The sequence below is a fragment of the Callithrix jacchus genome, chromosome 10, assembly GCF_049354715.1.
Source record: "Callithrix jacchus isolate 240 chromosome 10, calJac240_pri, whole genome shotgun sequence".
Taxonomy (NCBI): domain Eukaryota; kingdom Metazoa; phylum Chordata; class Mammalia; order Primates; family Cebidae; genus Callithrix; species Callithrix jacchus.
Window position 1 is genome coordinate 6567677 of NC_133511.1, and position 27243 is coordinate 6594919.

The 27243-nt window shown below is 36.5% G+C and overlaps 1 protein-coding gene and 1 long non-coding RNA gene across 16 annotated transcripts in view; one reads left to right on the plus strand and one right to left on the minus strand.

The window, feature by feature from the left end:
- LOC128929024 (uncharacterized) overlaps positions 1-13105 on the plus strand; it is a 597561-nt gene extending 584456 nt beyond the window's left edge. For 9 of the 10 annotated variants that reach the window (XR_013522995.1, XR_013522992.1, XR_013522999.1 and 6 more), the window contains 4 exons: positions 2632-2756; positions 7760-7840; positions 12290-12409; positions 12714-13105. This is a non-coding gene — a long non-coding RNA (uncharacterized LOC128929024). The remainder of the gene's footprint in view (positions 1-2631; positions 2757-7759; positions 7841-12289; positions 12410-12713) is intronic. The other variant, XR_013522991.1, reaches the window with a different exon arrangement.
- GUCY1A2 (guanylate cyclase 1 soluble subunit alpha 2) overlaps positions 1-27243 on the minus strand; it is a 420406-nt gene that overhangs the window by 87449 nt on the left and 305714 nt on the right. For 5 of the 6 annotated variants that reach the window (XM_054241317.2, XM_035264420.3, XM_078339369.1 and 2 more), the window contains exon 7: positions 12841-12995. In XM_054241317.2, the coding sequence (XP_054097292.2) occupies positions 12841-12995 (155 nt within the window). Of the gene's footprint in view, positions 1-1954; positions 8146-12840; positions 12996-27243 lie in introns of those variants that run through there. The other variant, XM_078339370.1, reaches the window with a different exon arrangement.

Below are 27243 nucleotides of genomic sequence, written 5' to 3' on the forward strand. Positions count from 1 at the left end.
AAGCACTAGTGGCAAAGTGTGCTTACTATAGGTTCTGTACTCTGCATACCTGATACCCGCTAGAGAGTGTGTATCTTCTGGGATGTTCCTATTTGAGTGGCAAAACTAATGCCTTTTACATTCTTGAATTTTAGGATGCTGAATAGCTACAGTTCATTCTACTCCATTGACTTCTCTGGACCCTGTCAATTTTGACCTTTAACAGCCCAAAACCTCCATTTCTAGTAAATGTCAAGGGATTTTAAATTTAAAACACTCATGCAAAATTTTAATATGTCTATAGCAAGAACTTTAAAAAGAGATGATAAGTGAGAGACCAGAAAAGATAACTGTAACCAATTCTTGTGAGTTAAATAATATCCTCACATTTTTCACTTCTCTGACCAACAGTCTCTCTTAAAAATGACTCCATCATTGTGCTGGTCTTTCTGTATAAAAGATAAGGGAAAAAGTGGAAACAAGAAAGTAAGCACAATTATTTTAAAAAATGAGTATTAGTTGATTTCATTACTTAAAAATTAGTGCCAAAATAGATTCCTAGACTTAAGAATTCTATGTTCTCTATTTTCTCTATTATTCAACCAATGAAAAATAGAGTTAGCCTAAATTTATTCTAAGGACATCGTGTAGAATTGTAGTAACTTCAGCCCCAAGTAGGTAAGTCAACCTAACAAAATATTTGAAGGCTAAAAAAAGGGCATACATTTTTCCTTTCCTTTAAGAGTTCAACTGACCTCTTATATGAACAATGTTTTGTAGAAAATATTCCTTGCAAATTCCACTAAAATGATGCTTCTCAGAAATACTCATTTTTGTAGAGAGGAACTATGAGATAGGAGAAGAGGTATAGGTAAGTTCCGTAAATCTGATCTCTTACGTTTTAGGGATTTTCTTTTCCCCAGACAGGTTAGATAGAAATAAATTAGTTGATGGCATTAGTTAAGTCACTTAAATTCTCTGGTTTCTTAATTTTCCTGTGGAGAAAGAAAGATTTTACTCTAATTTATTTTGAAAATTAGTTACAGCTCTCACATTTAGTGAAGCTTGAGAATGTATATACTACTCAGATTATAGAGGGTCATACAAAGCAGCATGACCAAACATGTTAGTTTTAGAGTTGCAAATCTGAAAAACTTTCAGGTAAGATCTGTAGAGGAAACGCTGTCCGTCATGGTGGCCAATGTCACAAAAACTGATTACAGAGCAATTTTAATTTAGTAATGGGTGACTAAATGCATGAGAATCTTTGCAGTGTAACAAGAGCCATAGAGAGGATTCTTTTTTTTTTTGAATTTATTATTGCATTTTAGGTTTGGGGGTACATGTGCAGAACATGCAAGACAGTTGCATAGGTACACACATGGCAGTGTGTTTTGCTTCCTTTCTCCCCTTCACCCACATTTGGCATTTCTCCCCAGGCTATCCCTCCCCACCTTCCCCTCCCCTTTTCCCCCCAATAGACCCCAGTGTTTAATACTCCCCTCCCTGTGTCCATGTGTTCTCATTTTTCATCACCCGCCTATGAGTGAGAATATGCGGTGTTTCATTTTCTGTTCTTGTGTCAGTTTGCTGAGAATGATGTTCTCCAGATTCATCCATGTCCCTACTAATGACACAAACTCATCATTTCTGATTGCTGCATAATATTCCATAGTGTATATGTGCCACATTTTCCCAATCCAGTCTATCATCGATGGGCCTTTTGGTTGATTCCAGGTCTTTGCTATTGTAAACAGTGCTGCAATGAACATTTGTGTGCATGTGTCCTTATAGTAGAACGATTTATAGTCCAGAAAGGATTCTTAATACAGCATTTAGAGCAATCAGAGTTTTCCTGAGGCACAGTGTTACACACAAAAGAACAGTGAGAAGGACTGACTGCTAAAAGATTAAGGCCCAGTTATGACTGATTTCAATTCTCTAGTTTAAAAATAAATACTCCAAACATACTGCATTTTATTAAATATTAAAATGTATTTAAATAATACAATTCATGATCAGTTTTTGGAAGGCACACTGCCTTGTTTTGAGGGGATTTGAAACATATTTACTTAATATAACATAGTACCATATACAAACAAACAGTACAATATAAAATTATGCCATTTCCTTCAAAGGACAATGTACACACAATTGGAAAAAAGGAGAAATATGAAATGATGTAGACGCTTGATTACATGCTAAACCTAAAAGCAAGAACTTTAAATTTAAAACTATATTCATAAGGCATTAATGCTAAAAGTGAATAAGGCTTTCCAATTTCAAGGTACAGTATTAACTATACAATATATAAAAGGGCTATGTGTTATTGCCCAGTCAGCCCTGTCAATTATTTCTTCAAAGTTTTTCCATACCTTCTATACCTCTATTCCCACAATCATGGCCTTAGTTCACGACTGTACCTTAGGCCTGGAACAGCGCTGCTACCTTAGAGTCGTTTCAGCTCTAGGTGTTCCCCACTCTACTCCCTGTGGAGCGTTGCTTCCCAGTAAGTTTTCCTTTGGTCGTGTTGTTTCCAGGCTCAAAAACATTCCGTGCGTCTCTAATAGTGTTTAAGATCCTCTGTTACGTACATTTAAAACAAGTTCTCAGCTTTCACTGAATGTTACATCTTTTTTTTTTTTGAGACAGGGTCTCACTCTGTTGCCAAAGCTGGAGTGCAGTGGTGTGATCATGCCTCACAGCAGCCTCCATCTCCTAGGCTTAAGTGATCCTCCTCCAGCCTGGTGAGGAACTGGGACCTGCACCATGTCCAGGTAATTATTTTTTAATTTTATTTTTAGTACAGACAAGGTCTCGCTGTGTAGTCCACACTGGTCTCAAACTCCTGAACTCAAGTGACCCTTTCCCCTTGGCCTCCCAAAATGCTGTGATTACAGGCATAAGCTGCTGTGCCTGTCTGGATGTCAGAAGTATAATACTTTTTTTAAATACAACTTATTTTGGAATTATGTTAGATTTACAGAAGAATTACAAAGATAGTATAGGGAGTTCTCTTAGAGTCTTTACTCAATTTCCTCTAATGGTAGCATTCCACAGAATCTGGGTACATTTGTCAAAACTAAGAAATTAACAATGGTATATTACTATTAAGTAAATTGCAGACTTTATTCAGCTACTTTTTCTATTTTATGATTTAGTATAAACTATTTTGAGAATCATCTAGACCTGAGTTTTAGAATTTATAAGTAAATGAAAGATGAGATCATTTATGTGGCTTATCCAGGGTCATAAACTAATTAGAGGCAGAACAGGAATATGAAATTCAAATTCGCATTCTTTTATTTGGTCATTCATTGATTTAATCAGTCAGTAGTGGTTCTTAATATTTTCTGAATCATGGTCCACTTTGAAATAGGATGAGAATATTTTTAAAAACTCTCTCCAGAAACATGCATATGTGAGTATGCATAAAAAATGCTTCATAAACACACTAATCGTAGGGTTTAAATGCAACAGCAGCCCCCAAAAACCTCAACAGTAATACTTTTATCTATGTTCTACCTTGGATTTTAAGTCAGATATTACTTGAATTATTTCTACAGCCAAAACATGTTTAACACTTACTTTTCCAAAGAACGTGGCCTTTTTAGCTAAACTCTGGACATCTAAAGGAACTTTCAGAAAGGATTATTACCTGTGTTAATCACAAAATAAATATTGACCTCCAGGCCACTAGAAATGGTGCCATTTTTAATGGAGAAAGGGAAAGGAGAATGTAAGGAGTGACTTTTTCTTTTGCTTTAAGTCATGCTTCATTATCTTAGTAACCAATTTTCACTTTATAGTATTTTAGACAGTGTGGAAAATTTACTTAAGATTGACATTGTTTGTAAATGTTATTTATGACCAATGAAATAGTATTTTTACTTCAAGGAAATTATTTTTTGTGTGTGAAATTAACAGATGTTTCCCATATAAATAGGAATGATCAACATGAATACCAGATTAGAGCCTTTGAATTCTAAATCCTAGAACTAGGAAATTAATTTTTTCACATTGCCATCCCGGGAAGAGAGAACCACTAAGGCTTCCCTTCATACTAGTTAGGAATGGGACCTAATAAAAAAGCAGCAAAACTTTACTTCTGAATTTAATCTTAGGCCAAATCATATAAACTAAACCTATACCAAATAATAAACCAAATCATAAAGAAAAATATGTCCAAATTCCCAGACACACTCTTCTTTTCATTTCATATCTATGAGAATAAACACAGTACATAATTATATATTATTTTCTCATTGCTTCTTACAAATTTTACCAATTAGACCTTTAAGAGTAAAGTAATAGGTAAGTTTTTACTATTTTTACTGTAAAAACAACTGCAATATTATATTCTGATGTTTAAAGACTTCACTCCAATGGCCTTAAGTAAGCTGGTAAATATATGGAATGATTGAAGTGGTATATTCTAAAAGCTCCCTACCCCCCAAAAAGACAGATTTATATTTAAAAAATTAGGAAGGCATCAAATTCCTGATCCACAAAACTACATTTTCCGTGGAAAATGCTTTTCAATATAGCAGGGAGACAAAGAAAGGAAAAGCAAAATAGAAATATTGAAATGAATGGAGTATCTCATTCAATTTTGCTAGATGTGACTTTTATTGGCACATTTAAAAGGATAATATTAATGTTGCTGTCTGTAATTGGAAAAATAGAAATATAATTCTTGAGGCACAGCTCAAGTTTCTCCTTTTGGGAAAACTATTAAGTCATTTGTCTTTACTGATTATGTTTACTGTTTTGGTGCTTCCATAGAGAAAAGGAAAAGATGACTAATAAAGTTATTTAAAAGACTGAAGGGTAGTAACATGCCAGCCCAAATACTGCTTAATTATTTCTTTAAATATCAAATCACTAGTGCGGGTGAGGATGTTGATTTTTTTAAGAAACGAAGGCTACAGAAAAACTACCAGATTAGACTTGAAGCTTCTTTGGATCTTTCCCCACATTAAGTGTCCATAGGAAAAAGAGTAAATGTTTATAGTGCAATATCTCACCCTTGTAATAATAATTATATTGACAAAGGAACAGAAGCAGAGTTTCTAGCTAGTGTTTTTGACTGGTATTACTGTCTATACCTATAGTTCTCGTGTTCTGCAGCACTTAGGGTGAATATGGTTAATGATAATTTATTGTGTATTTTCAGAAAGCTAGAAGAGCAGAGTTTCAATGTTCCTCACACAAAGAAATGATAACTGTTTGAGGTGATTGATATGCTAATGATCCTGATTTGACCATTATACATTGTAACACTTACCAAAATGTTACTCTGTATCCTATAAATATGTACTATTATGTGTCAGCTAAAAGTTAAAAGAAGGAATTATTTTATTCTATGTTATTTCAAGTAGTATTAGACTATACCCTGGGTAGTTTCATTTAAAAATAGTAAATGAAATGAAAACTATACCCAAGGAATGTCATCATTCTTCAATTATTCCTTGCCTCTTTCTCTCCATTTACCAGAAAGATGCATTTCTCCAAATAGTGTATAAATTCCTAAAAGCAAGCCTATATTCCCAGTAACTTATTATATGAATTAGAGACATGCTTACACAAAATGTTTTAGCCCCACAGAGGCAACTGTCTTCTTTTTCACTTGGAAGCTTCCCCTTGCCACAACTTTGTCCCATAGACTCATGTTCATTTCAGATCTAGCAACAGAGATACTGATATGGTTAGAAATACAGACACTCTTAATAAATGCGTTAGAAAGAATATCCTTCCTTTTTATCATCCTGAGTGAAAAAACAATTGTAGAATAGCAAAAGTTCAACCTGAGGGCATTTATATCTCCAGAGAGAAAATGAATCTCCCTCACTCCCCACTGCTCTCTTCACCATTTTCCTGAAGAAATCCTCTCATTGAGGCCAGTAATATTCAGAAATTATTGGGGATATTAAAAAATAAAATTTTGTGCTCATAAAATTAGAGAGTGGAATTGTAGGAAAAGGCTGGGAAGAATAAGAGGGGAGGAGAGGGTGGATAGAGGTCTGTTAACAGATAACACTTCAGCTGGATAGAAAGAATAAGTTCTGGTGTTCTGCAGCACGTAGGGTGAATATGATTAATGAGTTTATTGTGTATTTTCAGAAAGCTACAAGAGCAGACTTTGAATCTTCCTTACACAGAGAAATGATAAATGTGTGAGGGGACTGGCATGCTAATTATCCTGGTTTGACCATTATGCATTGCAACGCTAATCAAAATATTTCTCTGTATCCCATAAATACGTACTATTATGCGTCAGCTAAAAAAGTTAAAAGAAGCAATTATTGTTTTATTTCATGTTACTTCAAGTACTTGTCAGCCCAGTGGGACAACCTGGCCATGGATAAGATCTCAGGCTTCAGAGTAGGGTTTTCATTATGACTCCCACACTTATTTAGCCCAAATTTTTTTTTTCTTTTTTTTGAGACGGAGTTTCACTCTTGTTACCCAGGCTGGAGTGCAATGGCGCGATCTCGGCTCACCAGAACCTCCGCCTCCTGGGTTCAGGTAATTCTCCTGCCTCAGCCTCCCGAGTAGCTGGGATTACAGGCACGCACCTCCATGCCCAGCTAATTTTTTGTAATTTTAGTAGACACAGGGTTTCATCATGTTGACCAGGATGGTCTCGATCTCTTGACCTCGTGATCCACCGCACCCGGCCTAGCCCAATGTTCTTAGTGACTTATTTAACCTATGTTTTAGTTTCTTTCATTTGAAAAACAAAGATAGTCGCAATGCGGAAATCACACTCTTGCCTTAAGGATTAAATGATAATATAAATACATTGTAAGTAATCCAATAAATGTTTGCTGTGATTATCATGAGATATCGGAGCTAAAAGATACAAGAGAGCTCATCAGATAGGTCAGCAAATAGCTTAACCAATATTAAATTCCGTTCTCTCAATTCCTAGGCTAGGAGTTACGCACTATATTAAACTCTTGCACAAAAATGTGGTCTGTGCAATTTTAAACTTGGTGCTAGTGGTCTAGAGATAAATATTATAACTTCTCCAGTTTTGTAAGGGATGATATGTGGGTAGCTATGTCTGAGGGCAGGTTATGTAGTGAGAGGACTGTAATTATATTTATAAAAACTCCTTATTTCTCAGGATAGCTTCTTAGTCTTTTCTTTTTCTCAAGCCAAGGACTCTACTGCTTCTTAAATATAGAAATACAAGTCAGTCCTAGGTCAGGTTCCTCTCTTCAGGAATCTATGTCTTAAGTCCCAGTAAAAATCTTTTAGAAGCCAGAGGTCTCATTTGTGAAAGTCTTTCTCCTCCCCTGATTTTGCTTACATAATTTATATGTTTTTATTTAAGACCTCAAAGATGGGGATGCAGAAGATTGGGGCTCTATTTCCAGGCAGGTTTTAGCATTTAAATTTTCCATTGTTGTAGGAAGAATTACCCCCACCTTCCAAGATGTCCACGTCCTAATACCAATCCCTGAAATCTGTGAATATGTTAGGTCTCATAATGTGATGGCTAATATTGAGTGTCAACTAGATTGGATTGAAGGATGAAAAGTATTGATCCTGGGTGTGTCTGTGAGGGTATTGCCAAAGGAGATTAACATTTAAGTCAGTGGGCTGGGAAAGGCAGACCCACCCTCAAGCTGGGTAGGCACCATCTAATCAGCTCCCAGTACAGCCAGAATAAAAGCAGGCAAAAGAATAAAAGATTAGACTGGCTTAGTATTCTGACCTGTATCTTTCTCTTGTGCTGAATGCTTCCTGCCCTTCCATATTGGACTCCAAGTTCATCCGCTTTGGGATTTGGACTGAATTCTTGCTGCTCAGTTTGCTGACCATCTATTGTGGGACTTCACCTTGTCATCCTGTGAGTTAATACTCCTTAATAAACTCCCCTTTATATACACATCTAAGAACCCTGAGGAATATGCATGGCAATGATGAATTAAGGTGGCAGATGGAATTAAGATTGCTATTCAGACGACATTAAAATAGAGAAATTATCATGGATTATCCAATGTGCCCAACATAATCACAAGAGTCCTTAAAAGCAGAAGAGGGAAGAAGAGTCAGTAAAAGTTATGTGATGATGGAGGCAGTCTCAGAAAGATGAAATATCTTGCATGATGAAAGACAGAGGCTCTGAACCAAGGAATGAAGATGGCTTAAAAACTGGAAAAGGCAAGAAAGCATATTATCACCTAGAGCTTTCAGCAAAGAATAAAGGCCTCGTGACACCCACCCTGATTTTAGCTAAGTGAGACCTGTGTCAGATTTGTGTCCTACAGAACTATAAAATAATATTTGCATTGTTGAAGCCAACAGTGATTAGTAAGTAATCACATATATATAAAACACGGGACTTACTTTGAAACACACCAAACTCATTAGGATGTCACAATGAAAGAGTTAAAAATATCTGTATTGTTGAAGCCAACAGTAAGTAATTAATCACATATATATGTAATTGCTTACTATATATATCATATGACTTTATATATATCATATCCTATCATATATATCATTTTTAATCATATGACTAGGATTCAGACAGTCATCAGTAAAATGCTTTTAAACACATAGGAATAAACTGATTACTATCTCAGCTCTCAGTTACAGCTCAAAATGCACCTTTGACCAAGTTACCAAACCCATTCTTTCTTTGGAATTTTCAGATGAGGTCTGTTATCCTACGAGCACATATCATTCATCATGGCTAAATTTATAAATTACGAGATTTAAGTGCAGAAATCAGATGGGTTCTTCCTCTATGGAAATAACAGGATGAAGCAGTAAATGAATGTCTATTAGGTTTCAAGTATTAGGAGCTTTAAAAACATCACGTTAAACAAACACTAACAGCATAAACGGATACCAATTTAAAGATGGAAAAACTTGGTCCAAAGAAATTAAGTCACTAAATTTCATGTAGACGGTAAATATTTGTTAGAGCCTAGATTCTAAAGTAGGCACTTTGATTCTGAGCTTATAATCTGCTCGACTCTACATCCCCTCATATAATGAGCTGCTCATGTAGCAGTGGTTAGGAAGAAGCTTGGTTTTAACGGAAAAAAGCCTTTCACAGTGAATAAAAAATAGGCATTCTAAAACATCTGAAAGTAGATCAATAGTAAAATAAGAAAAGCAAAAATGTTTAAAGATTAAGAAAAATTTCATATCAAAGTAATTTGAGTCTTTCTACATTTTTAGTTTTCACTGTAGCAAGAAAAAATAATTATGCTGAGATAATTTGTTTCAAAATCTGCTAAAGCCATCCTTTAAACAATTATTTATTTCTGTTTCACAGAGCAGTAGGACGATGTTAAGATAGTTGTTAATAAAATATGCACTATTTTTAAATTGGAATGATGGGAACAAAGATAGGTGTAACACATCATCTAATTTGGAACACTTAAAACTCAATAAAAAAATTTTTTTGTAATGTCAGTTACTAGGAGCAAACTTTGTAATAATTAAAGGTAGACAATATACCTAACTGTTCATCAACAGAGGAATATATGTATGAAAAATTAAAATATGTTGGAGTCATACAGCAATTAAAATGAGCTAAAGCTGTATGTTCCAACATGATAGATCTTTAAAATATGAAATTTTGTTTAAACAAAACCAAAATTAGAGAAAGAGTCATATAGCAAAAGACCATTTATAAAAATTAAAGCATGTAAAATAAAATTATATTGTTCACGGATACCTGTGTAGAACGTTAATATATAAAACACAGGACTTCAAAACACACTAAGCTCATTAGGATGTCACAATGAAAGAGTTAGAAAATTCCAAAGCAAATATTTAGTTCATTTAAAAAAAAATCTGAAGCAAAATATAAAAAGTGTTAAACTGTGGTGGGATCATGGATATTACCTTTTCAGTACTTCACAATAGTTATAAAAATATTTTAAAAAGTCAATTATTTGAATATTTCTGACCAAATGCCGTTGGAATGAACCATTCAAAAAATGATTTCAATTTATCATAATATCGAAACAACCCACTTCCAATGTTTATAATAATCATATAGTTTGCTAAAAATAAATGGGATTAAAACCTCTCTGAAGATTTCAAGATAAACAGGTAATGTTGACATTCTACAGAATGTAACTCAGGGATAAATAGAGATGACAAACTCTTATGAGCTTAATACTGGGTTTTACTTCATAAATTCTACTTGTTCTAAGAATCTACCCACCTGGCAGCTCCCGGTGTCTATCTATGGCTCTGTTTGATTTTGGGGTCCCGGGGTAAGGATACAGAACAATAACAGAACAGCAAGCTTCAGTGTAAGCAGCTGTTGAAATGATTAAATCCCTGAGACCTTGTTGATCACTACGGATAATCATAAACTATGAAAAAGATTACAAAAACCCCGAGTCACCACCAAAATGCATAGACTTGTGTGGCTGGCAATCTTTTTTATCCATCACTATGTAAACAAGGCCAGCTACTGTTGTGATGTCTAAGTCAGGGCATGAACTCTTCACGCAGGTTGGGCCCATTCTTCTTTTTTTTTTTTTTGAGACGGAGTTTCGCTCTTGTTACCCAGGCTGGAGTGCAATGGCGCAACCTCCGCCCCCTGGGTTCAGGCAATTCTCCTGCCTCAGCCTCCCGAGTAGCTGGGATTACAGGCACGTGCCACCATGCCCAGCTAATTTTTTGTATTTTTAGTAGAGACGGGGTTTCACCATGTTGACCAGGATGGTCTCGATCTCTTGACCTCATGATCCACCTGCCTTGGCCTCCCAAAGTGCTGGGATTACAGGCTTGAGCCACCATGCCCGGCCTCTTTTCTTTTACACATTTTTTTTTTTTTTTTTTAGTGAAGTTATCACAGAAGATATAAATCTACACTAAGTTACACAAACATGGAAAATAAGTATCAATACCATGATGGGAATAAATGGAACTATGTAGTAGGAGATGAGTGAGGAAGTTGATCTTCAGTAACTGTTTTTTCACCATCTAGAGCAGAAAGTGTCAGAATCACTGATCTCTACTAGAGAACTTGACAAAATTCAATTTGATATGGTAATTATTGTCAGACCATCTGTAATATGCCCAGAATTGTGTTGGGAAAACTGGGAGAAGCTTAAAAGATGCAAAATTCTCTTATAAACATCCTGAAAATAGCAAGTAGTTTTTAGATAAGTAATGATTAGATAGAATCCTGAAACTTTGCCCAGAAGTTGTCTGTGAGGCCCTCAAAATTAGTAAGAGGTGTGTCTTTATTCAAAAACAGTAAAATGAAGATATTCACTCCTTTAATGAGTTTAGCAAGAGCTTTAAAATAGATTTTTAATGTGAATTTACTCTTGATTTCATATTTGTAATTTGTTTTCTTCCTCATCTATTTTGCAGAATCTGGAAGTATTTGCTTTTTGTCTAAAATCTTTTAATTCCCTCTCTGGGAATAAATATCACTTTTATTATCTTTATATTCATATTTTCTGATTGAGATTTTTGTAACCATGTCAATAAAAAAATCAATGGCCTCTATTTCTACTTTACCTTTTTTCAATGATTCTAAATTAGCTAAAACATGAAATTAATTAAATAGCTGTACAGTAACACCCAGAATAAAGCCAAAGTCTGATAAAGTAAGCTATTTTCATGCTTTTCGTTGCTGTTAATTTTGGAGATGTCTATCTTATCGATGTATTTATTCATTGATTTGATAAATATTTATAGAGTGCTTATTATGTGCTAGACATTTTTGTAAGTTTGGGGATATAATGATGAGCCTAACCAGACACAGTCCCTGCCCACATATGGGACATAATATCTAGTCATAGGGGAGATTTCTACCAGACCCAAAATCAGAATGAGTTCAGGAGGCAAAAATGTGTAGTGTTGTCAAAGATTACCCTTAAGATAAAAATAATTTAACATTACTCTGTACCTAATACAACAGAGCATCAAAGTCCAAAATGCTCCAAAGTCTGTACTTTTTGAGAACCAATGTGACACTCAAAAGAAATGCTCTTTGGAACATACTGGATTTCAGATTTTCAGATTTGGGATGCTCACCAGGTAATATAATGCACAAATATTCCAAAAGTCAAAAATTGCAAACTGTAAAACACTAGTGTTCCCAAGCATTTTGGATGAGGGGTCATGTATGTGTGTGTGTGTGTGTGTATTTACAGTCTTTACTTACTGTTCAAAAAATAAAAACAGTCCAGCAACCTCTTCTATCATATTACTTTGATTTTTGTAAACAATGGGAAATGTTTTGAAAATACTGGGATTTCTATTATAATGCAGATCCTCAAGAACATTTGCTCTCCTGTATTTTAAACAGGTATACTTAAGAAGAGCAGAGATGGCCCTGCTGGGTGGCTCATGCCTGCAATTTCAGCACTTTAGAAGGCAGAGGCAGGTGGAAGAAGGTCAAGTGATCGAGACCATCCTGGCCAACATGGTGAAACTCTGTCTCTATTAAAAATATAAAAATTAGCCAGGCGTGGTGGTGCATGCCTGTAGTCCCAGCTACTCGGGAGGCTGAGGCAGAAGAAGCGGAGGTTGCAGTGAGCCAAGATTGCGCCACTGCACCCCAGCCTGGCAACAGAGCAAGACTCTGTCTCAAAATAAATAAATAAAAATAAAATAAAAGAACAGAGACTGTGGGAAATGACAAACTTACATTTACCTGTCAGTCATGTCAGATTTTTCATGCACTCTCACAGGGTGCAAATAAAATTTGTGTCACAATCATCATCTTTCAGGTTTGGGCGGTTCTACTCATAATCTTGGAGAATGACAGGATCAAGATAAAGAACAGGGTCTCACAGAGGACAGCACAGCAGTTCAAACAAAGCCAAGACAGGCAGGAGGAGGCCAGAGGACACTTACTGGTAAGTGGTTGGGCTGACATTGATTCGCCGAGGGTGGCTTCCTGACTCGAACTTGCTTGCCAGCGTGACATTATTTCCAAACAGGCAATAACGTGGCATTCGGACCCCAACGACTCCAGCCAGCACGGAGCCCGAGTGAATTCCTATCCTCATCTGAAGAAAAATGAAGAAAAAAAAGAACGCATTTGTTTTCATTTGGTATGCAATTATTTCAATAAAAGCCACTGCTAATTATTAAAAAAATTAAACTATGAGCTCCTCAAAGACAGAAACTGAGTCCTGGTCATTTTTGTGAGCCTAATAGCTGGACTATTATAGTGCTCAATGAACAAACAAATTCATTAAGCATATGAAAAAATACATGAATCTGGTCCAGTTAACTCAGGTTTCATTTGTACATAATAAAGTCTAACTTAAAAAGCATATTTTTCTCCACTTTCTCCCTCGTTATTCTTACATAAAACCTTGTTGTTCCTTTCATAGTAGCAAACATAATTGTAAATTAAATATTTATTTCTGTTTAAATGTTGGATTTTCCCAATATAAAAGGAGATATATATATATACATATATATATGATATCTATTTACTGCAAAATATTCAACATTTAGCATAGTACCTAGAGCAAAGCAGGTATTCGACATTGTGATAAATGTTGAATAAATTGGCTGAATTCCCCAACATATTAAAATGGAGGTAAAATAGAGAATTCAACCCTTGAGACAGTCAATAGGTATTGATTAAAAATTCTGAAGGGTAAATGAAGTGCTGTATATTTACTCTCTGAGGACATGATACGATCAGTCTATCTGGTCCATGCCTTGGAAAAAAACCTCAATTTACAGTTGATAAACAGGATCACAGAAATGGAGTTATATTGACGCAGTCTACACCAAAATAACTGAAGCTAATGGATAACAAGGGGGAGATGATACCCTTAGAAGAATGTAGAGTGTTCCTTAGAGGGAAGAAACCTGACCCCTGGATGCCTACCAGGTAGCCAAACTATCACCCTTTCACCACCAGGCTCTCTTTGCCACTCTGGTGGTAAGGATAAAAGTCACTGAGAACAGCCTTTGTCTTGGGGCTGGCTGTTTCTGCATATATCAACTCATAAAAAGATAGATAGGTGGAAACTAATGTGACTTAGCTGCATCTCCTGATAACCTTGTCACCTTCTTTTAAAAAACTGACTCTCAAATTTATTTGGAAATTTAGTATGATAGAAAGAATTAAGATATATCTGAGAAAGATGACAAGTTAGAGTATTTGCCCTAGCAGATATCAAGTGCTAGTATAAACATATCTAGTGCATGGATAGCATCATACAAACGAATAGACGAATGGAACATTTAATCCAGAAAGGCTGCCATGCATATGTAATGCGAGATTTATAGAAGAGTTGGCATTTCAGGTAAGTGAGAAAAAGATCTTGATGTAACAGACATAACTTTACAGCTATAAAAATGATTATATTAATTAAGAAACAATTGGTAGTATCAGTAAAACTACAAAATATACTCTAAAAACACAGACTTTTCTTTGTCTAGCAATAATAGTTCATAGGTGGGTCATCCAGATAGCCAGGCCGTTCTGTTCCCCTAAGTAATTCCGAGACCTGATCTTGTTCACTGGTCCTCGTCCATGTCTTGGTACCTATCCAGAGCACCCTCATGTTCCAAGTCATGGGATGTGGAAAGAGAGCAGATTTATCATGTAAAGTCATCTTCATTTATTTCTGTAGATTCAGATTTGGATCTGGCATCATTTCTCTTCTTCCTACAGGACTTCTGAAATATTTCTGATATTGTAGGCTGATAATAAATTCCTTCTTTTTTTTTATGCTTGAGAAAGTCTTAATTTGTCTTCATATGAGAAAGGTATTTTCACTGCATACAGAACTCTAGGTTGAAAGTTTCTTTCCCCCAGTAGTTTAAAGATGCTCCTCCCCTGGCTCCTCTCTTGCAATATTTTGGATAGAAAATCTGCTATCATCTTTATCTTAATTCTTCTATATATAACGTATCTTTTTCTTCTGGTTGCTTTTAAGTTTTTCTTTTATCATCGGTTTTAGGTAATTTAGTTAGGATTTCTCTTGATTTTTTTTTCTGTTTCTTGTGTTTTGGGTTTGTTGAGCTGTTGGATCTGTGGGTTTATAGTTTTTATCAAATTTATAAGTTTTCTAGCCATTATTTCTTTGAATACATTTTTTTTTTTTTTTTTGAGAGGGAGTTTTGCTCTTGTTGCCCAGGCTGGAGTGCAGTGGCACAATCTTGGCTCACTGCAACCTCCGCCTTCCAGGTTCAAGGCATTCTCCTGCCTCAGCCTCCCGAGTAGCTTAGATTACAGGCATGCACCACCACACCTGGTTAATTTTGCATTTTTAGTAGAGATGAGGTTTCTCTGTGTTAGGCTGGTCTTGAACTCCTGACCTCAGGGGATCCACCTGCCTTGGCCTCAGAAAGTGCTGGGATTATAGGCATGAGCCACTGTACCTGGCCTCTTTGAATACTTTTTTTCTGTCTATCCCTACCTCTCAGAGATTCCAATTACATATATGTTAGGAGCTTAAATTATTTATAAAGTCTACTGATGATCTATTCAAATAATTTTCTCCATTTATTTGAGATAATTTCTATTGCTACATCTTCAAATTTATGTTTTCTTTTGCAGTGTCTAATCTGTTAATCACATTCAAGATATTTTTCATCTCAGACATTGTAATTTTCCTCCACAGAAGTTCAATTTGGGATTGAACCTCTGAAATTTTTTTTAAAAATTTCTAGGTATCAATTTAACTTTTGAACATACGGAATACAGTTTTAAAAAATCATGGTTTTAATGACCTTGTCTGGTAATTCTAACATCTGTTTCAGCTCTGCATCTATCCATTTGGGTTCATTTTACTCTTCATTATCAGTACTATGTCTCAGATTTTCTTTATGTCTGGTAATTTTTGATTGGATGCCAGATATCATAAATTTGACTTCTTGAGTGTTGGATACTTTTATAATCTCATAAATATTACTGAGCTTTGTTCTGGGATTCAGCTAAACGACTTGGAAACACTTTGTTCCTTTCAAGTCTTGCTTTTAAGATTTGTAAGGCAAGACTGGAACAGTGTTTCATGAAGGGCTAATTATCCTCCCTTACTAAGGCAAGAACCTTGGGTACTCTCCCCAGTGTCCTTGATTTATGAGGTTTTCCAGTCCGCCTAATGGAAACAGGCATTTTTTTCCCCAAATACTGTATAAGTGCCAGGTGCTTTTTTATATAATCTTTTTGGGTATCTCCCTCACACCTGGGGCTCAGGTAGTTTCCTCACATATGTGCATTAATCACTACTCTGCAGAATACATAATGAGGATCCTTGGAAAATCTCAGGGGTCTTGTTGCAACTCTCACTTCTCTGATACTTTGTCTATGATCTTTAGCCTCCTTGCTCTCCCAGGACACTCAGCCCCATCTTTTCAACTCAAGAAGTTTGTTGGTTAGCTCCTGGTTTGCCCCTCCCAGAGCCACAGCATGGATCTCTCTCAAGGCAGGTAGCTAGGGCAATCATAGGGCTCACTTAATTCGTTTCTTACCTCTCAGGAATCACTGTCTCCCACTGTATAATGTACACTGTCATGAAAACTGTTCTTTTATATACTTTGTCCCAATTTTAAAAAAAATTTTAAAAATAGGAGTATAAATCTATTCATTGTACTCCATATTGGCTGAAGGTAGACTTGAGAGCTACTTTTTTTTTTTTTTTAAGTAAACTGTTTGAAAACAAGCCTGTTCTGATGAGGGACTCTCTTTTAGGACTTAAAGCAAAACATGCTGAGTAACAGTATTCCTCTTACAAAGTGTAAAGCACCTTTCTCTAAAATTAGCAAAGCACACAGCAATATTACTATATTTCTTTGGGTTTGTTTACTTTCAGAAGATTTATATCGTTATCTTGTGCTATGCATGCTTGAAGTACACCCAAATCTTAGATGCTGACTGTCAGTTTGAGATTCTGATCACTATAGTGATCTTTTAAAGCAGGAGGAGAGCAGAAGTCAGTATTACATCGACACATTTTACAGCCTCTTTTTTCTCTACTTTGTGTTAAAAAAAAGATTCCAAATGTGGGTGAAGGGGAGAAGAAAAGCAAAGCACACTGCCATGTGTGTACCTACGCAACTGTCATGCATGCTCTGCTCATGTACCCCAAAACCTATAATCCAATAAAAATTAAAAAAAAAAAAAAAGATTCCATACACCATACCAACTATTTTAAAGGCTTATCTAGTTCTATTTCTGCCTCATTTCAAAAGACCTGAGGATTTCTTTTCAACTTAATTTTTAGAATAATTTATTATAACCTGAAAAATGCTGATGATAAAACTCTGATATCCTTGAAGGGTTGATAGAGAAAAACAGTGAGGATCATAGAGAGGACTAGTCATTAAATTAAAAAAAAAAGTGATCTCTCTTAGAAAATATCTAAAGGAGGCACAAGAGTATCAACAACCACGAAAACAGCACTGACCCACACTGTCACTGTCACTATCCTATCATGGAACAGGACTCAGAATTATTTCGTTTGGGAAGTAAGGCGATACCACTGGAAACTTACAAGCTGAATCAGCAGAGTGTTTTCTTTTGCATTTCTTTTGACAATTTATTGAGATTTCCCAGGAATCGTTGCCTATATAAGGAATTCACTGATTGCCCCATTCAGAATGTGCCAAGAGTATCTGGTGGTAACGCAAACAGTGAGATACATTTAGCTATCAATGAGGGCTTTACATTCATTTCAGCAAGACTTAACTTTGTTTAAATGGGTTAACTAAGCATAGCACTTGCATCTTTCTGGCCAGTATGCTCTAGTTAAAGAGGATTACTTTGCACTAAACCAGTGGCTCTCACCTGGGGCCATTTGAGCCCCTCAGTGGACATTTGGCATTTTTGGAAGCATGTCCACTGAGCATTTTGGAAGCATTTTTGTATTTCACAACTGGGAGGGAGAGCTACTACTGGCATATGTCTGGGTAGAGTTAGAAATTCCTAGAACAGCTCCCCAGCCCTGGAAAAGAATTTTCTAGCCTCAAATATCAATAGTACCAAGTGTGAGAAACTCTGTACTCAATAGACTTCTAGCAACCTATTAATCTTAGTAAACCGGGATAAACAAAAATATAAATGCTTTCATCTGATCAAAGTTTTGACAAAGCGCACTAGACTTCACTTTTAAGAGAGTGCTCATGGAAAAAAAATTGTCCTAGGGATTTACTGAAAAACACAAAAACTTCAGTATATATCCTGAGATTCGGGTATCTGTCACCCAATATTTTATATATTCAAAGTATAAAATAATGCAAAACTCTGGAACATGTTAAACTCCCCAATTATCAAAGGATTCAGTTATTCTCACAATATTCTACTTATCAACAAGTTCATAAACAACTGCATTTAAAAAAAATTCCTCCTCCAGCTTTTAAAAGTAGAATGCTTGTACAGTTCTATCTCAGCAAGCCAAAACTATCTCTAGCTTAGTAAAGAAGGAATGTTGGGTTAGGAGAGCAGCACAGATCCTTTAGTCCAGCTCCCTCATTTTACAAATAGACTGAAGACCAGAAGAGCACAACAAAAATAGCGCGTTAGTGTTAGGGTCAGCTGTAGATCATATTTCACTTGGCTCTGAGTTCAGCGCATTATTTAAAAAAATGCCCAAACTGAAGAGATGCCTCAGGCTGCTTCTATTAGGCTCATCAGACTTAATCACATAAAACAACAAACAAAATCAGAATTAATCTGGTTTTACCTACTTCGTCTACACAAAAGAGCTAGCGTATTCCAGTTGAACCTCAGAAAATATAAGTTATGCATCTTATTGTTCATGCTTTTCCACACTAAACATTTCCTGACTGGTCGACTCAGCACACTCCCAAAATGCTTAATGCATTCAAACCTGTCAGCTTTTACTCACATTGCCTCACCTAAAATACATTCAACCTTAATCACAGACTCTCTTCCAAGTGCTCAGAAAATAAAGAGAAGTCAGTCTTCATTTGTTGTTTCAGAGTTGTCATTTGCCGTAAAAGATAAAATAGCTCGCTGATATTATGATGATTGCTACAGAGTTGAAGCATAAGAGAGGGTCGAGGCGGGTGGATCACGAGGTCAAGAGATCGAGGCCATCCTGGTCAACATGGTGAAACCCCATCTCTACTAAAAATACAAAAAATTAGCTGGGCATGGTGGTGCGTGCCTGTAATCCCAGCTACTCGGGAGGCTGAGGCAGGAGAATTGCCTGAACCCAGGAGGTGGAGGTTGCGGTGAGCCGAGATCGCACCATTGCACTCCAGCCTGGGTAACAAGAGCAAAACTCCGTCTCAAAAAAAAAAAAAAAAGTACAGAAGAGGGCTGGGCACTAGCGATGGGTGGGTGGGGCTGACCAAGTCTGGAGAATCCATGGTCTCTCTCAAGGAAATACTCTCTAAACGCAGTGCTTCCCCACCGAGGTGTGGAAAAGTGATACAGCTGCAGTCAGGACGGTTGGAGGAAAACATCTAGGGAAAGTGAAAATCATGGTCAAAGATCCTGAAGCCCGAAGAGCTTTGGCATATTTAAGACATTGAAAGGAGGCCTGTCAAGGTAGCCGCTGCTTAAAGAAAAGAGGAGGGGCCGGGCGCGGTGGCTCAAGCCTGTAATCCCAGCACTGTGGGAGGCCGAGGCGGGTGGATCACGAGGTCAAGAGATCGAGACCATCCTGGTCAACATGGTGAAACCCCGTCTCTACTAAAAATACAAAAAATTAGCTGGGCATGGTGGCGCGTGCCTGTAATCCCAGCTACTCAGGAGGCTGAGGCAGGAGAATTGCCTGAACCCAGGAGGCGGAGGTTGCGGTGAGCCGAGATCGCGCCATTGCACTCCAGCCTGGGTAACAAGCGCGAAACTCCGTCTCAAAAAAAAAAAAAAAAAAAAAAAAGAGGAGGGAGGCGGTTTTAAAGCTGAGGGAATACGCCCGACAGCAGGTCATACAGCACAGGGTTTCCCAGTCTTGACATTTTGGGTTGGATGATTCCTTTCTGTGGGTGGCCTGCACTGTGCATTACAGGATGAGCACCGTCCCTGGCCTCTAACCACTAGATGCCAGTTGTAAACAGAAGGAAGAAATCATGTCCTGTTAGTTCTGTGGCATAAGTGACAGAGTGCAGACTTTATATCCAATCCTGGCTCCACTGTCTACCCGTTGGTGGTAGAATTCTCCAGCTAACAGCACTGTGATTTTCTTTAGGCAATTCACTTTCTCCTGTTCTCAGCTCCACAGGTTTTGTGGGACTGACTCCACCCCCAGGTCTAGAAATAGATCCAAACTGACTGGGGTATGACAGTCCCCCAACGTTAGCAAATAATTTAAGAAAAGACAAGAGTAAATCGCAGGAATTGTAAGAGAGCTATAAGAAGAGACCTTCTTTTCCCCCAGCTAGTGCGGGATGCATTTGTGAACACTGTACAGCGTTCCCGTGAACAGTGACATCCAATTTGAAACCATGGTTCTGGGGGTTAGGGGGACTTGGGCTGTAGCAGACCCCCCTGTAGAGCCTGAGGATGAGGCCAGTGCTGGGAAGACAAAGCAAAGAGAACAACAAGATGCCAAGTTCATGGTAATATAAATTCTGCAGCTTTATCTAGCCTCTTAAACAGCTAGTCCTACCTCTGGGCTTCTGTTATTTGAGTCAATAGATTCCTTTAAATGTTTATGCCAGCTTATTTATTTTGTCACTTGCAAAAGAAAGACTCTCATAAGAGACTTTAGCTGTCTCTTTTAAGAGGTTAGGCTGGTCAGCTATAAATAAAACTGTAAAGTTTTTATTCCTAAGGTAGTAACGGTAATACCTTCTTGGCATTTTAATACCTTCTTAGGGGGCTGTTAGCAAAATCAACCGGGAGAAACAACAGGCCCACAGGGGACACCCAAAAGGCTGTAAGTTCCTTTCCCACACTTCCTGATATCCATTCTGTTTCTCGTGGTGTCAAGGACAATGCCACACACCCAATTATAATTGAGTCAATCGGTTTACTAATTCTGGAGTGTGCAAGTCAAACTGAAACCATGATTAACATTATGAGCAAGTTAATAAACAAAAATTTGTATTTAAACTGTCTTATTTGTCCAAGAAAACAATGTCCAAATTAAAATAGGTCTATAATAGAAAAAGAAGGAAGTCTTTTAGTAGAAAAAGCCAGTAAGCTCTTCACTCATGCTTGCATTTAAGCATTGCTTTTAGATTTATGTGATTTAGATTTCAGGCTTTGGAAAAGTCTTTAATTAACTGCTTTAATAGAAAGGAGCTTAAAATCATTGTGCACATTGCGAGGTAAGGGTGAAACAAATATTTAATCCTTTAACCAGAATTAAAGTGTATTATAAAGTTTTATTATTAAATATTCCTTTAACCAATATGAGGTAGGTAAAATTTTTTACATTGTTGCTTCCTTTTCTTAATAATCAATATTTTTCTTCAAGAAAGTCAATTAATATTTTTAATTCAAATTTTGGAAGCTCAGGATTTTTAGGAAGAAACAATCAGCTCACTCCAGTAGCTTTTACAATTTCAGCCAATTTCCTAGATGTGCGAGGAAGCAGGGTGAAATCATTTCTGTGGTTTTGTGGCATTTTTCTTTTATCAGAGGACAGAGCCTCCAGTCCGATGGTGTCAGAATTTCACATTTTCAAGTAATACGCTAGGACAAATAGCACTTTGGGCTAAATATCTTACAGTGATTACTGTAAACATTACAGAAGCACCGTTCATAGATAAACTTAACTTTACAGAAAGTATTTGACCAAATAATCATTTTCATCACTGGTAATTTCAGAACACATGATATGAACTATTATGACTTTTATAAAATAAAACATGGTAAAATTTTAAATAATATTTTGCAGTTGGGGAAGAATGTGAGTTTGTAATCTTGTTTACATTTTCTGATGAGGAAGGATGAAAACCTACAAACCACTCATTAGGAGAACATGTCTTGAATCATATAGCTGATGGCACTGAACAAAATATCAGATAATGCTGTGGGGTTACAGCCACATGGCTCAAATCACCACTACCTTCTCACAGGGCACATATTTAAATACATTTGATGCCTGATAAGATATTTAAATTTAACTCAGCTTGTAGTAGTGTTATTATTAACCCCTAAAAGCTGAATCTGAAATTTACCTCTATACAAAAAAAAGTCTTAAAATTCTTCTCAAAGTAAAAAACTGATTTAAATCAACTGAGATACTTAGATTTTATATGCATGTACTTAGAAATAACCAGCATATAACTTAGTGGTTAAAAAAAGATCATGTTGTGTTAGAAATGTGGACAGTTGACATATTTAACAACATAATGATATACTTTAAGCACATACGAACTGACCATTATACTGAAGAGTAACAGCAGAAATTCAAAGATGAAAAACATATTTAAGGAACTCAGGAAAGCAATTGTGACTTTTTTCTATCATTTGATTTTCATACTCATACATAGAAAAAGAATTAAAAACCTTTCTGTGACATCCAATCTTTGGCTATCTAGCCAATGGTGCTAAGGAAACACTCTACTAATCACATTTATAACATTAATCAAATGATTCTGTGCTATTTTAGTTAGTAATACATACGTCTTTATTGTATAATTGCCCAGATTGAAATCTACCTTTTATTAATATCCTTGTTAATGGCTTCATTTTTAACAAAGTCTGTTAATTGCTAAAACTTCAAAGCTCTTAGAAGTTTCTATCTTGAGACTGCCACTGGAAAATATTCCTACCTACTTATCAATTCAGTCACTCAATAAGGAAAATCATTTTTTTCTGTCAAAATGCAGCTCTTAATAACAGATAATCTAGAAAAAAAATTCTAGGAAGAAATTCCATAGCAGCATAAATTAAAAAATGATTTAAAAACTTTATGTAGAAATGAAATCCTTTGAAAATAGATAAAAAGATTTAGGAAAGGATTCTCATTGTATTACACGTGTGTTTATCAATTAGTAATTCATTCATCTAAATTACTTAGAGAAAAAACAATGCATTTGACAGAGGTGTAAGAAAAAAAGGAATTTTAGTAATGAGTTTCATTGTTAAATATAATGCTTATCATCTTTAGTAAGCCATGTCTTCTTTTAAAAATAAGAATAAAGCACGGCTAAGTTTATGCTCCAGAAAAAAAGTACAGGAACAATATTAAACCCCTGAGTTACAGTATAGAACTCTTGGTACACACTGGAATCAGCTGGGGAGCTTTAAAAATGCTGCTTTGAATTTGATTATTGAAGAGTAAGATTTAACTGATCTGGAATGAGGATTAGGTATCGGGATTTTTAACCCTCCCTAGGGTTTCTAATGTGCATCCAAGGTTGAAACCCATGAATGTACAAAAATCACTTAATGTTTCACAGATATATTCACAAATAATATTCCAGGTTCCAAGTAATTTATATATCTCTACTCTTTGCCCAGCAAGTCATTTTAACCAGCATTCTACACATTCCTTCACATGTATATACACATAGATACTACCTATTCAATTAGGAAATACGATATTCCATCCTGCTCCCAGGACACTGAAGTTATCAACAAAATGTTGCCGTACATCTCCTGATGGCTTTTAAAGGCCACAAAAATACATGTTGAATTAAATATTAGTAACCAGGACAGAACTGTGAACCCTCCTCAGACTTAGTGCATTCCGGTTGGTGTAAGGCAGAAGTTTCCTTGTGACCTCGGCACATCTGTTTTTGTGGCAAACACAAGGCAGTTTGGGTGGCAATCCAGGCTCATATATAGAGCATTTTATATAAACTTTCTATACAAAAATACGAAGTGCTTGTGGGGGGGGGGGGCGATGGGACTCCAAAGAGAAACCACTTCTTGGGTGTTGATAATTACAGAATCCCTGGCAGTGCATGGCGCTGGGGTAGAGGGCATTTTAGCTTATGAATGCTGAAAGAGGTGTTAGCGTTTTGGAAGTTGTGATAGGCTTTGGAATATGACTTATCATTTACTTATTATCTTGGCAATCTTCTTTCTTAACCCTGTTTTTCATTATTAGAGATGAATGATACATAATGATAGTGTATATTTATACAAACCCCTATAAAACTGAAATAGTCATACAGTGTTATCAAGGAAACAGAACAAGGGAAAGGATTTTCTGCAAAGTTAAATTGTTTTAAACATTTGAAAAATAACAGAAAGCTAAAATAAAATTCAAAGACATATAATATCAAACTATCATAACTCAGCCTAAGGAGGCATGACTAACAAATTTAATGTGTGTCCTACATGGGACCTTGAAACATAAAAGAATATAAGGGAAAAGTTAAGAAAATATGAATAAATTATAGACTTTAGCTAATAATGCTGTATTTATACTGGTTTCTTAATTGAGGCAATTGTGCCATATTTTGGGTGAAACTGGGTGTGGGATATTTGAATATTCTCTGGACTCTCTTTGCAAATTATTCTGAAAAATAAAAAACATTCTAAAATCAAAAGTTTATTTTAAAATATCTCCAATAAAAATGACATATTTACAAAAATTTTTTTTGTCACCCAGTCTGGAGTGCAATGGTGCTATCTTGGGTCACTGCAACCTCCATCTCCCAGGTTCAAGCAATTCTCCTGTCTCAATCTCCTGAGTAGCTGGGACTACAGGCGTGCACCACCATGCCTGGCTTATTTTTGTATCTTTAGTAGAGATGCAGTTTCAACATGTTGCCCAGGCTGCTCTGGAACTCTTGTCCTCAGGTGATCTGTCCACCTTGGCCTCCCAAAGTGCTGGGATTACAGGCATGAGCCCCCATGCCTAGCCAACAAAATGTTTCTTATTGTTAAAAAATGTTTCTTGGGCCGGGTGCGGTGGCTCACGGCTGTAATCCCAGCATTTTGGGAGGCCGAGGCGGGTGGATCAACGAGGTCAAGAGATCGAGACCATCCTGGTCAACATGGTAAAACCACGTCTCTACTAAAAATACAAAAAATTAGCTGAGCATGGTGGTGCGTGCCTGTAATCCCAGGTACTCAGGAGGCTGAGGCAGGAGAATTGCCTGAACCCAGGAGGTGGAGGTTGCAGTGAGCTGACATCACGCCATTGCACTCCAGCCTGGGTAACAAGAGCAAAACTCCGTCTCAAAAAAAAAAAAAAAGTTTCTTATCTTCAAATTCACAGTAAGGAACTGTAATGTGAAATAAAAATGTTGAAAATGACAGTATCAAAAAATAATTGACAAATGTTAGAGAGAAATGTGTCAACCAACGATAATAAAGCTAATTTCTTAGGTACACACATCCCATGCTCTAATGCTCTGTATATCAATGTTGTCACCAACATTTATTCCATTTGGGCATTAGATGGCGCTCATGTTCACTTTACTGAGCAGGTTGGCTCTTTAATGTCGGCAGTAGGTCTCTCAACCGGAGAAGTGCCTTTAAGATTCGACCCAATATTACTTTCAGAGATTAAATATGAAAACAAAATCAACCTCGTAATAAGGCTAAAAGCTTTGGATTGGGTGACAAAATTCAAACAATGAACAAAACTGGAAATTAAGAAATTACTAAGCAGAATTCTAAGTCTCAAGGAATCCAGTGGTGGGCTTCAAGGCATCCTCAGACCTACTGAAGTGATGAGGATACATGGGCCTGTGTTGCATCCGTAGTAACTATCAGCTTTGCACAGAAGTTCATAGATTTCTCAAATTTTGAGAACCATTATCTTGTTTCTTTTCAGTTCCAAATCATTGCTGCGTCATCAACACCCACCAGTGGATTTTGTATTTAGTACATAATCTTTAAATACTTGTCGATTGAATGAATAAGTAAATTAATAAGCAGAAGAAGAGTGAAAAGTAAAGGAAATGCTATGCCAGACACAAATGTTCCTCTCTTTCTCTTCTAAATACTTGCAGCATGATATTTTTGACACTGAAGGCATTGGGTGCTCATTCATCTTTGCACTTTTCAAGATTTGCAAAGAATGAGAAGCACCATTTAAACAAGAAATCTTGAATCAGTGCTTTATACCTAGTCCTACTTCTGCTTGTCAGATTATTCCAATAATTGATAAAGTAATCTCAGACTAGACTTTATCAAATTGTATGTTGAAATCCTCCCAAATCTAGCTATTAAAAAAAAACAAAACTAGTGAATGGCTGCAAAAAGAAAACAGAAAGTTTGGTAATGGGGGTGAAAATCACTACTCAAAACTCAAGATTTTTCTTTCAGTGCTTCAGTACAGCTGTGATGTTTTTATTTTAATAGTGCCCTTAGTACAAAATAAAAGAATAGAATCATGACCCAGTGAGTCTATGGACGAGAATATGTCATTTGATTTAACTAGAGCTCTTCTTTTAACCTGGGCTTTGGGAGAAAGCTCTGAAGTTTGAAATAAAAGGCTTGGTAGTATTTATTTGTGATTAGCAACTCATCCATCCCATTCAAGCAAACAAAAGAAAAAAACCAGGACATTTTCTTTTTCAGAAAGGGGTCTTTGTAAATCCTCTACAAAGCAGTCATCGAAGCTTTGGATTGGGTGACAAAATTCAAACAATGAACAAAATTCATGTGTGCATGTTGCACACAGTGTCAATTTTAAGAAATCCCTTTGCCATCCCTAAATCAGAATGGTTAGTACTGATTTGTTTTGACCCCATTCCCCCAGACACATGAAATTCAGAATACAAAATATGTAGTTTTAACCAAAGCAGTATCTTCATTAGCAAATGAATTTTTCATTATTTATATGTTTACATATGTGTAATTTCACAGGACTATTAAAATAGTTATTTGATGTATTTTCTTATGATACAAAGTCACCTGTAGCTGTTAAAACACACCAAGCTGTTCGTCTCCCCTGATCCTTTAGTATTGTTTCCTCTGACTGTGCCCCAGTACTTCTCCTGAGAAATTCCCATCGCCACCAGGCCCAGCTTAGCCACCGTCCCTGCTCCACGCCCGTGTATAAGTTGCTTCCTCTGGTTTCCTTAACGCTTCATCCAGCTGGATGGTTTCTCACTTTTCAGACCACAGCTTGGAGGTCATTTATTCTGGGAAGTTACTTAGGAACCCCTGGTATGAACTGTATGCACAATTCTTCTCTCCCAAGATTTCCAACACTTTATTCTGATTCTTTTGTTTTGATTACCTGTCTCCTTTGCTTAGTAATGAGCTCTGGGAAAACGAAGATATAACAACATCTGTCTTACTCACTGTTACATTCCCAGAACCCACCAGAACCTTCCTGGTGCATAGCAGTAACTCATTAGTTAAGTAAAAAATGGCCGGGCACAGTGAGTCACACCTATAATCCCAGCACTTTGGGAGGCCGAGGCAGGCAGATCACCTGAGGTGGAGTCCCAGAC